This window comes from Chionomys nivalis, chromosome 25 (genome assembly GCF_950005125.1).
Source record: "Chionomys nivalis chromosome 25, mChiNiv1.1, whole genome shotgun sequence".
Lineage (NCBI taxonomy): Eukaryota > Metazoa > Chordata > Mammalia > Rodentia > Cricetidae > Chionomys > Chionomys nivalis.
In genome coordinates, this window is record NC_080110.1 from 36,923,427 (window position 1) to 36,935,766 (window position 12,340).

Below are 12,340 nucleotides of genomic sequence, written 5' to 3' on the forward strand. Positions count from 1 at the left end.
ACTTGGCCAAAGGGTTAGAGGGCTAGGTAAGGTCTCCCTCAGTATTTTAGTTGGACTGTGGCTCCGTGTTTCTGTTTGTGAATGTGCGTGTGTTTCTGGGAAGCTGTTTTACTATGGTAGATAAGACTGCACCAAGTCAAATGTTCCATGTCTCTTCCATCCTCATTGCCTTGGCAGAAGACCAGGAGTTGAGCTGCCTTCCACTTGCCCATGTGCCTCGTTTGTCTCTGAGGCAAGGGGATGCAGGCAGAGGCTGGGAATGCGTGCAAGTGGGTGGGGCCACCTTCTCACCCTCTGCCATTGGGAGAACTCTCGAGAGCACTGCTCCTATCTATAGACTCTGACCCCAGAATGCACTGCATGGAGGAAATCTTCCAATGCCCCTCCAACTTCACCACGCCTACCAGGAGGAGCACAGGGTCAGGACAGATGGCCACACGGTGACCTGCCTTCACCCGTCTATTTGAGTGAAGAAAGGATTCCTTCTGTTGGACAGCTGGGCTCACTCAGCTGGTGATTTAACAGGAACAAAAAGGGCCTGACAGATTTCTCTTTTTAATTATTAAAGAGGGAGAATCTGTAGCTTCAAGGTTTAAACAGAAGCACCATTTAAGTAAATAGATTGTCCCCAAATCACATTCTTTCTCATTATTTAAGCTGATGATAAAATGCTAACTGTCAACCGAAAATGGCCGAGAATTACTTAGCATTTCAAAATTCCATTGGGGCTATGTGAACAAAGTGTGGACGTATTTCTGGGTCAATGTTTAATGCATAAATAGCGAGGATACACTTTGCTCATAATCTCCCCAAGTAGGTCTGCAAGCAGTAGAAAATTTTCAGTTAAAATGAAGTATGGAGCACAGGTCAACCCGTACTCCATTTCCATACGGAAACCGAATCTGAGGAAAAATAAGTGGATTGCCCATCTCTCACATCACAGACATACATACCAAGCTTTCTCTGAGCCCTTGAGTAAGCTGAGACTCAGACAGCTGTGTTCTGGGTGTGCGGTTCTTGGTGTTGGAGGGACAGAGAAAAACTAGCATGGGTGGTAGCTGTGATGACCTGGTTAGTTTCAGTGCTCCAAGCTAAGTACAGGAGAGGCTTGTTAATGCCTTCAACCTTTCTGAACTCCTAGGTCTTATTAATTTTCCAAATGTAAGAAAAATAGATAGAGATTATCCTTGGAGGATAGGCCTCTTCCAACTGAATTCTATCTTGAAAAATACTTTGGTGTTTAAAAGCATATTTTCTTTTTTTCCTGTCAGTTTTATTGCACGGGGAAGACAAATCTATTTCAGCAGCAAGCCTCAGCAGATTTATCACCTAAACATGTTGGGTACCAACCTTCTCTGTAACTCTGTAGATGCTGTATAGGCCAAGGATATCTCCTGTCTTGGAAAACAGTAACAGCATCTGGCCCATAGGTTAGAGGACCTGTTTGGACCTAGTTTCCATTTAGTTTCTAAAATAATAACTTGAAACATGCTGGTCTGACGATATGGTTTTTCAGAATCCCTTAAGGATTGTTCAATACCCACATATTCCATGGGGCCTCACCACTTGATTCCTGTTGCCTCACTGGCTGCTTTCTATCCTGGACATCTTTGCCTTTCATTTCTGCTCTGACAATCCCACCCTGTCCAGCCTGAGGCCACTGTAAGCTCTTACTCTCTCGCTGGACCTCTGCTCAGTTTGCGTCATCCCTTCCCATTCTCCCCTAGCCTTAGCTCTGAATCATTCATGATACTGGACAAAGCCCCACTCTGGGCCTGACCCTATAATCCAGATAGAATTCCTTGAGGAAGGGAAGGTGTTTTACCGATACGCACACCCAGTGGAAGGCAAATGTATAAACGAGAGACGCATCTCTGTAGAGTTGGTTTTCTTAACCTCAGGCGATGCTTTGAGATAACGATTTAAAGGCAAACTGACTTTCATCAAGTTAAAGAAACCACTGTGCCCGTATGATGATGATAATGGCTAATATTTGCCAAGGGTGTAGCAACGGTCTAAGCATGTGGTCTCACTGCTGAATTCCTACAGCGTACACCCAGCAGTGACTGTAGCCAGTTACAGGTGGGCATACCATGGCTCAGAGAACTTGACGTAGCCTGCTGGTTTCACCTGGTCCCTGAGTCTCAAATACCGTTTGTATTACCCTCAATCTCAATTTATAATGAAATCACTTGCCCACATTGCTGGCATCTTCTTTACTATTTCTGTGTACTTGACAAATGCATCTCAAATGTAGTATTCCGTCTTTCCAACACATCAGTTCTCCCTGCAATCTTGCCCAGTTCCGTGGCAACTATATCATTTTAGTTGCTCAGGCTCAAAACCTCGGGATGACCCCGAATCTATTTTTGCACAGCCTGCCTTGGGTTCATTAGGAAACCCTGTAGGCTCCTTATTCAAAGCACACAGGCTTCATTTCCCACCTTCCTCACCACCATTTCTCATGGAGCCTGGCAGTGTTCTCCAAACACGTCTCTTTCCCTTTGTCTCCAGTGGCCATTGCTTCTATTTAAGCCCAGCCACCAGGAAGCCGCTGCAACTGTGAGATTACGCTTTGCCTCAGAAGCCAGGCTTCCTGGGTCATTCAGAGCAGAGCAAGAGTCCTCCCAGCGACCCATGAGATCACTCCAACTTGCATTTCTGACCTTGTCTCTTAATTCTCTTCCTTTTCATTCCACTCTTGCCACACTGGCCTCCATGTTTCTAGAACAACCACCGGCATTGTTGTGCCTTTTGCTCTTCTCCCTGGAGCCTTCCCTTCAGAAATTCATATGGCTGCTCCCCTCACCGCCTTCAAGTTCTGGACCTTGTCACCTTCTCAATTATTGTTCCCCACCTCCCTATTTAACACGGTGGTCTGATTCCGATCCCTCCCCACCCGCAATTACTTCTGATTTATTTTCCTCATATTCTCCCCATCCCTTAGGATACAGCATGATTATCAGGTGTAGTGATATAGCCCCACCCATTGGGGGCGTGTTTGCCTCGGGCTAATGTTTACGGATAAATCTGCCGGGCGTGATCCCAGCAGCCCCCCCCTTTTTTTTGCTCCGCTTTTCCTGTGCTCCGCGGGAACCTGTGGTCCTGTAAGTCTATTTCCTTATTAAAGCTGTATATATCTATATAAAAAAAAAAAGAAGAATAGGAAGAAGAAGGGGGATTAACTGGTTTTTTGGAATGATTGATATTTGTGAATTACTGTTTATAGAAAATTGTATTGGTACTGTTTCTTGTATATTGATATGTTGAATATTGAATGTGAGTGTTCCTACCTCTATTTTTGTATGAGTATGCTTATAACTTTGTCTATATTGTATTGATACATCTACCATATTACATTGTACATTTCTACCTCTGATACTATGACATTGTTTACAGTTGAAGATCATTGTCTTCATATATTGCACAGTTGTTTATTCTTTTAGTCTTCAAAGTTAGATAGGTATTGAGAATTATATGTTTGTCATATTTATTTTTAAGTTAATCAGGTCTTTTAGTTACATAGAGATTATATTTAGTATAGATAGTATGATCTTCAGTCTCTTCGAAGAGCTGTAGAAAATGGCCTTTAATCTAACCTAAAATTTCTGTGCCAAAGAGACACAATTACTCCTGGCAACACCACTCTACTCCCGAGAGAACGTTGAGCACCAAAGACACTCCACTGGGAGCTTGTCTTCTTGGCAGAACTGGCCTTTGGGTTAAGAAAAGCCCATACCTCAATTTCTGACAAAGATACAGAATATCCCTAAGTGGATGAAACAGGATTGTCTTATCTTGCCAAGACAGGGTAGGATAGTCCTAAGAAAGTTCCTTGCCTTTAATAATGGTATGCCAGTTATGTTAGGCCTTAGCCAAAGTTGGTTGACTCAACATTGCAAACGAGACTTTGGGTGATTGCCCAGGTAGTCAGTTGTCTCTGTCAATTGTTGCACATTTTGGATATCTCTAGATTGTTAAGTAATATTTATTCCCTTCTCAGATCTTTGACAGAGTTGAAGATTATATAATTGTAGTTACTCTCTATGTTTTTTAGACTCCTTGAGATAGAATGTTTAGCAAAAGTTTTGTTCTCAATATTGTTTGTTATATTTATTATTTGTTATTATTGTATATAGTTGTATTTGGTTTAGTTCTATCTTATTTAGACAAAAGGGGGAGATGTAGGGATATAGCCCCACCCATTGGGGGCGTGTTCGCCTCGGGCTAATGTTTACGGATAAATCTGCCGGGCGTGATCCCAGCAGCCCTTTTTTCTTTTGCTCCGCTTTTCCTGTGCTCCGCGGGAACCTGTGGTCCTGTAAGTCTATTTCCTTATTAAAGCTGTGTATATCTATATAATCTGTCTGCATTCATTTGCGCCGCCACAATCAGGGCTTTTGCTAGATACTGTCTCACCCTTGCAGAGAGTAATCTCCACTGATGTCATGTTCTTAGAGTGCACTCATGGCCGAGGCACAGCAAATACTTGTCAACTCATTGCTAAACATGGATTATTACCAGCTGTTTATAATAATCTAAGTTCTCACTGGTAGGAAAGAGCAATGAGCTGGCTAGGGCCATATCCCTGGTGACAGCTCACCAAAGGAGATGGGAAACATAGCTTCAATGCAAGGCAGCCATAACCAGCAGAAGCCGTACTTCAAGAGAGTGAGACACACAGGCTGGGTTCAGATATTAACCTGAGAAAGCCTTGCCTTGCACCTTCAAAGACTGAAAAGAACAGACGCCTATCTTGTAGTTTTGATTAGTCGATGTATTATTTATTAAAACTCGTAGAGTGTCAGGCCATGTTTTAAGTGCTTTATTGATGCTAACAGCAATTTCTTGTGGAAAGCAATAATCTTCATTTCGCAGATGGGAAAACTGAGGCATAATACTTAAGCAACCTTCTCAAGGACAGGTGGCAAGCGAAGCCGGATTTAATAAGTTCTCAAAGTCTGTCTACTGCACGTATTATTATTTTCATCATTTAACAATAATTAGATACGATATTATCCTTAATGTTTTCCATGAGCTTATGTACTGAAGAGTCAATATAAAGTACATCAACACGCTTTTCCTAAATCTAAGCACAATATTTGGATATGTAAGGCAAGGATTTAAAAAAATTATGTTAACTGTTTACTAAATAAAGTAACTTAAATGACAACAATATCCACAGATCACTTTTCTAGAACGTGGCTCCTAGATGCCTTCATTGCCAACTGTGCGTTCTTAGTGCTTTCTAAGGAGACGTGTAGCCTCCCATTTCAAGTTACTCTGAAATAGGACGCAGCTGCTCTCTGCCTGCTGTAGTGACATTGACAGGAAAGAGAAAAAGAGAAGCCAGCAGAGGTAGGAAGCTGTGGCCGGCAGTCCTCCCTCCGGGGTCGTCTTCACTTACAGACTGGCGGCAGCTCATACTCGACCTCCAGGACCACTCTCTCCCCCACATTTTTCAGCAAGCTGATGATCTCGTCGTGGCGGAATTTGGCCAGGTTGATCCCGTTCACTGCTTTGATGTAGTCACCCACATCCAGCTGGTCACTTCTGCAAAACAATGCAACCACTACGGTGGACACATTTCCCCCACAGGGCAGTCTTCTATCTTTTTACTTTCCCTCATCTAGCTTAGCAGGGAACATAACAAATACCCAGCTTCCTCTGACTGGAACCTCAAAGGAGTGTGACTGAGCACGGTTGGGAAGTGGTAGAGGTAGCCTACTTACCCTGCCTGTTACGCCCTGCTACACAGTGGTGCCTACCATATTGTCTTTGACCTGTCTCCAATTGTTCCTCAAACCTTTTACCTCTTTTAGTTTTAAAACATCATAAAACAAAACAAAACTTAAAAACATTAGTTGTTTGGCCCCCCAGCATTGCTTCTTTAGGGATCCACCATGATCCTAGAAACTTCAAACCTTTCCATCTTCTTCCCTCTCATTTTTGACACCTGCCCTTTGGACATTTCAGAGCTTTTAATGTCTTTGTTGGGAGTGGGACCAGAGTCAGAGCCAAGGAAATAGCATATTTTGTTTCTTAGTGTTTGCTCTTCAAAAAAAATAAAAGTTGTCCACTTCATCACGACTGATAAAAAGAATATCAAGGAGTGATGTGTGATTCCCCTCTGTATGCTGTGAATACCATTGTTTAATAAAGAAACTGGCTTGGCCTGATAGGGTACAGTAGAGCTAGATGGGGAAAACTAAACTGAATGCTGGGAGAGAGAAGGCAGAGTCAAGGAGAAGACATGTAGCCCAGCAGGAGACAGCCACCAGAACCTGGTAAGCCACAGCCTCGTGGCGATACACGGATTAAAGGAGATGAGTTAGTTTAGCATATAAGACTAAGCCAGAAATACGCTTAAGCTATTGGCCAAACAGTATTGCAAGTAATATGGTTTCTGTGTCGTTATTTTGGTTCTGGGCAGCCAGGAACAAACAAGCAGCTCCTACAACAGAAGAGGAAGAAATTCTAGAGCAAGATGTAACTCTCCAAATCATTCCCATCATCCCTTGTGGCCACAGAACCCCCCATGCTCTGGGCTTTACCTACTAGACAGACTTCCAAACCAAGAGCAGGCAATGAGACCACTGGCTGGGAGTCAAAGTATCTATCACTGGACACAAAGACAAGACGAGCTTCCTGCTCAGTGTTTCCTCTAGGAAACATCTTATATCCTGGTGAGAAAGGAAAGTCTCCTTGCTAGAAAAGTAAATACTCTGCCTAGAAACTGGAGTTGTGCCTCCCTCCCTCGCTCCATCACCAGTTTACATCTTACGGGTCATCTGCTACACATTTAGGAGATCCGAATGTCACTTTTCCTCTGCGGCCCATTTGCTCTCCAGAGGCACAGTCAGACCTTAAGCAATCCTGTCGAAATTAAACCTGCGAGATCTGGGCTGCTCTTGAGGGGACACGCAAGTCCCCAGTGGCTTCAGCACAGCCCAGACAAGCCACTGGCAGAGCTGGGGAGCCTTTCCTGAAGCATACCCGCTGTGCTTCTGTGGGGAGGCGCTGCCTGGCAGACAGCAGCCGTCTTTTCTCTATCAGTGACCTTTTCTGATGAACTCTAATGTTTTGAGTTAATTATACCCCTGTACCCTTTTCTCTATTTCCCAATGAAGCAGTTACCTGGCAGCAATTCCTCCCTGCCGCAAGTTGGACACTCTCGGTTTGCCATCTTTGTCGATTCCTCCTGATACCGTCAAGCCGAGGGTGGTGCCTTCCTTCTTCATCAGCTCCACCACGGTGGAGCCCTTGAATTCCTCTGTAAAAGACACACATTCAGCCCGTTAAATGAGAGAAGAACCAGGGATGCCAGCTGCATGGTTACATGACTCTACTCCCTGCATTTCCCCTACTTCTTCATTTATGAGAAAAGACCTGGTCATTGCAGTGGCTCATGATGTTGGGTGTGCAGATGGCACCATGAAACGCCTTCTGGGAGAGGTGATTAGCCCAGCACCAGTGGGCTAGTCCACTCTGGTTTCACATACATAGTCTCAATCCTCTAGTACCAAAGACTGTATTCTGTGGATTCTACCATTCAGTAGAGAATTGTTTTCTATTTTTATAATTCAAAGTACAGCGCAATGTTGTCTGCTAGAAGGAACAGAAATTTAAATAATCACATAAATGCATAGGACATGGCGGCCAGCTCACTGTTTCCCTTCTTAGCTGAGGAAGCCAACTGCCCAAAGAGTGTTCAATATAGGCTTGAGAGATATTAACAATATTATTTCGTCTTTAAAAACCCAAAGACCATGGCTCAGGTGGCAGTTTCTATCATTTCATAAAGAATATGTCATCACATAGAAAGGCAGCATTGGTTGGTCTACAGGATTTTGGGATAATCGCCATAAAACTTTACTATTGAGGGAACACAATTTTTAAAGTTCATGGATTTTATGGGAATAACATCTATATACTAATCAGGAATTCAAATCTTTTGATTTTAGCCAAAGTAGAAGGTAGGATAACTTTAGAAATGTACTTCTTTTTGGTTGGGATGTATTGCATGAGTGAAGAATCTATTTTCAATGAAAGAGAGAGAGAAAGAGAGAGTCAACATTTAACTATGTGGTGGCTAACTGATAAACTCTGTGCTGGAGGATCCTGCCATGTTATCTTCTCCTGTTACACAAATACATTCTGGATGTGGCTGGGGAAGCCATACGATTTTCCAAATTAAGCTGAATCCAGTTATGAACTTTAGGGGTCATGCACTTCTAGAACACCAAACATACATTAAAATAGAAGGACAGTTTTGTTTTTATTTTTTTTAAAAAAGATTTTTTTATTGTTTTCCCTTTAATTTTACATTACAATTATAATTTCAAAAATCCCTATCAATGCTCATCATATAGATATTTAAACTGTTGCTGATAAATTATCCTATCAAGATATGAAAAAAACATGTTAAGGGAAGAAATAATATCTCATGTCATCTAGTGTGCAGAACAGACTCCCCAGTGAAAGAACACCAGAGGTACAAGGGTGCTAACTTCCTCTGACAGAGAGAAATGCACCCCAATCGGGACTGTCAGGATTGCTTGGTCCTACGACTGTAACGCACAGCCATTCCGGAAGTCAGCTTTTCTATGGCAGCCGCGTGAGGTTGCACTGTATCATTGCATGTTGTTCTTTATCGCAGAGTTTGGGGGAGAAGCTAAGAGTGCACACTGATGTCAGCTTTATCCACAGCATTTCATGTGAAAGAGGAGCTAGGGGCTGAAACTCAAGAACCGACGTTCTGACCAGCGGCACACCTGTCCCAGGCCCTTTATGCTATTTCTCAGAAACTTCTGTACCTAAGTCTGTTAGTATTTGCAAAGCCACTTGTGCCCACCTAAAACAAAATCTACCACGTATACAAGCCATTGATACCAATATGGGTTCAACAGTATGGAAGAAATCAACTTAAGAAATAACCCCACAGTCTTTGCTCATAGAAAGCAATGTTGCAATGTTAAAAAGATAAGTTACTAATGAACTAATATGAAGTAGTAGTTGGTGCCTTTCTACATTACAGTAAATGTAAATATTCCCAAAAACGTTGGTCAACAAAAAAACCTCTTTGTTTTTTGAATATGCAGAGTGGTTGTATACACTTAAACATCTGATTTTGACCTTCAAGTGTTTCTCTGGAAATTTCAGACAGTGTAATTTGATCATACTAATCTTTCTTCATTCTTTCTCTAAGTATTTTTAGATTACTGCCTTTTGCTTCACAACTTCATGTTCTTGGTTGTTTTTTTTTTTCTTTTCTTTTCAAATAAGCTACCCAGTTCACTTTGTGCTGCCCGAATAGGCAAGGGTATGGTTATCCACTGGGACATGTTTAACTTGCCATGGGACACACCCTTAGAGAAAACTCACTCAAGTCGGGCCATGGCGCACACCTCTAATCCCAGCACGCAGGAGGCAGGTGGATCTCTGTGAGTTCAAGGCCCGTTTGGTCTACAAGAGCGAGTTCCAGGACAGCTAGGGCTGTGACACATGTTACATAGAGAAACCCTGAAACGCTGTCTCAAAAAAAACAACCCCCCCAAAAAACCAAAACTGATTTGCTCTTCCCAAGCAGCAGTCAACTGTCAACAGCACCTCAGTTTGGGGTGGGGGATCATGGGCCTTTCCCTTTCTTGTGTTAGAATGTTGACCGACTTGATCTTGTGTAGTGTGTGTGTGTGTGTGTGTGTGTGTGTGTGTGTGTGTGTGAGAGAGAGAGAGAGAGAGAGAGAGAGAGAGAGAGAGGTCCAATTACTTCACAGTCATATTGACCTGCTGTCAGTTTCTGCTGTCCACTGCTAACAATTATCCCCTGCACAGAGACTTCTCTGATGAGGCCTGGGAGCTGCACCAATCTAAGGGTGCAGAGGGTGGTTAGATACTGTGCGCACTTGACAGAATAAGGGTAGCACGTTTATCCCTGGGACCTGTGAACTCCCCAGCTGTGGGGTTCTTGGCCAGATTTCCAGTATCAAGCACGTATTTCCTCCCATGGAGCAGGCCTTAACTGTAATCAGAAAGTGGTGGGTTACTTCATAAAATTCCTGACGTTACTACGCCCAGGGGCACATATTGCCATGCCGATCATTGGTGTAGTTCACCGGGTTCACAACTGGGTAAGATGTTTGGCCAATTCTTCTTCCGCAGGTCTGCACAGTGCCTACCAGGACTGTGAAAGCGAGTCAAAGAGACGAGCCTTCCTGACCAATAAGAACTTAATTTCTGCCTGCTTTGTGACAAAAGGACACATGGAATTTTTATTTATTTATTTATTTTTTGATTTTTTGAGACAGGATTTCTCCATAGCTTTTGGTTCCTGTCCTGGAACTAGCTCTTGTAGACCAGGCTGGCCTTGAACTCACAGAGATCCGCCTGCCTCTGCCTCCCGAGTGCTGGGATTAAAGGCGTGCACCACCACCACCCGGCCGCACGGAATTTTTAAATGGTCGTGTCATGCCTGCCATGTGGGACGTTCCAATTCACTGAAGCTTATTCCTCCTCGCGTCTCCAAGGATGTGCGCACCGCGTGAGAAGGGTTTCTGATCACACCGTGTTCAGTCCTATGGGAGGAAGCCATGTAGGTTTGTCTCTGCGAGGAAACTAGGTGCCAGGTCCTTCTCAGGTTTCTGGATGAATACCAGAAATCATGAAAAACCCAATTCCTTCAATTTAATTTTTTCTTTGGAATATAAATCCATTTATCTGGGTACTTTAAAAGCTGGTAATAGTCAATTACCCTCTCATTTAAAAATATTTTAGGCCTTTCCCTAAGAACTAGTTTTAATACCAAGAAAGAAAACATTCATGTCCCAGTTAATTAAGTAATTTGTACAGTCATTAATTCTGTGCGTCACTGAATGCTGACAATGAGCCGAACAACAGAACTCAAAGATGGAAAATGATCAGGCTATCATCCCAAGATGCTCAGACTAGGCACAGAGGCAAAGCCACAGGGTGGGGTGAGCAAAGGCAGACAGAGGAAATCATTTTGGGAACAAGGTAAACGAGAGTGTGTGTTTCCAAATGCAAGAACCATTTCACAGCGCTGCCTCCCGAACAATCTGCTTGATTTATTGATTAGGATTAGCTGAGCAGCAGCCCAGACCAAAGAAGGAATACAAATTAAGCAAGGCCCAGAAGTAAAGGTGGAATATTCTTGGAAGAAGATGTGCTGAATCACAAGGATGCTGACTACCAATAAGAACCTTTAGTCTCAAAGGAACTAATTCAGTCTGATTCGGGGGTGTTGTCAAAAGGAGCGGGAAAGAAGAGGAAAGAAGAGGGCGGGACCTGCTTCTGGAATTTGCTTCCTGCTAACCTAGAAGCTCTACTCAAACCATCAATCATTTCATGTCTTTTTTGGTGTTTAATGTTTGCATAATGATGCTATGCCAAAGAGGAATGAAGACAGATGCCTTCATTTGCATGAGTTCGCTTATATATCAAGGCTTCCTGAACAAACACGGCAGTGAAACGGGGGTGGGGGTGGGGGACTTGGGCAAGTCAGTCTATACCAGCAGTTTCTTCCCTTTGTGATTTCAACTGCAAATGTCTGCCCACAAGAGAAGACGACCTCATAGCAAATACAGCACACTCAGATTACCAGCAGCCCAGGGAACAGATGATGCCGAGCTGGCAAGGAAGAGATGGCTCAAGACTTGAGGTTGTCCTCATCACCACAATTAATTATCATTCAGGAAAAGAAAGAAAAGAAATGGCAGGTTTACATCTGTGTCACTGGTCAACATACCCCAAATAAGTCTTGCTAATAGCCTGAAATCTAGCTGTTTGCTATTTTTCTTTAGGTTTATAATTCAATATTTTAAGACTAGTAGAAAAGGAGTAGCTATTATAGGGGCCGGATTATGCAGTCCATATTCCTACATTGTATGGCAGTCAGAATTCTGAGCAACCTGGCACGGCACAGTTTGCACCTGCCAGACAGAAGGTGGTCACTTAGCCGTTTGAGATAACCTGATGCCAATTTTGCTGGGTCCAGGGGTAGGTTGATCCCAATTTTTCTGAGAAATCGCCACACTGATTTCCAAAGTGGTTGCACAAGTTTGCAGTCCCACCAGCAATGGATGAGGGTACCCATTTCTCCACAACCTCTCCAGCAAAGGCTATCCTTGGTGTTTTTGATTTTAGCCATTCTGACAGGTGTAAGATGATATCTCAAAGTTGTTTTGATTTGCATTTCTCTGATCGCTAAGGAGGTTGAGCATGACCTTAAGTATCTTTTGGCCATTTGAACTTCTTCTGTTGAGAATTCTCTGTTCAGTTCAGTGCCCCATTTTTTAATTGGGTTAATTATCATTTTAACGTC

At 43.1% G+C, this 12,340-nt stretch overlaps 1 protein-coding gene across 7 annotated transcripts in view; it reads right to left on the bottom strand.

Moving 5' to 3' along the window:
• Grip1 (glutamate receptor interacting protein 1) overlaps positions 1-12,340 on the bottom strand; it is a 664,532-nt gene that overhangs the window by 168,700 nt on the left and 483,492 nt on the right. For all 7 annotated transcript variants that reach the window (XM_057757637.1, XM_057757634.1, XM_057757635.1 and 4 more), the window contains 2 exons: positions 7,138-7,273; positions 5,408-5,553 (listed from right to left, as the gene is read on the bottom strand). In XM_057757637.1, coding sequence (XP_057613620.1) covers positions 5,408-5,553; positions 7,138-7,273 — 282 coding nt within the window. The remainder of the gene's footprint in view (positions 1-5,407; positions 5,554-7,137; positions 7,274-12,340) is intronic.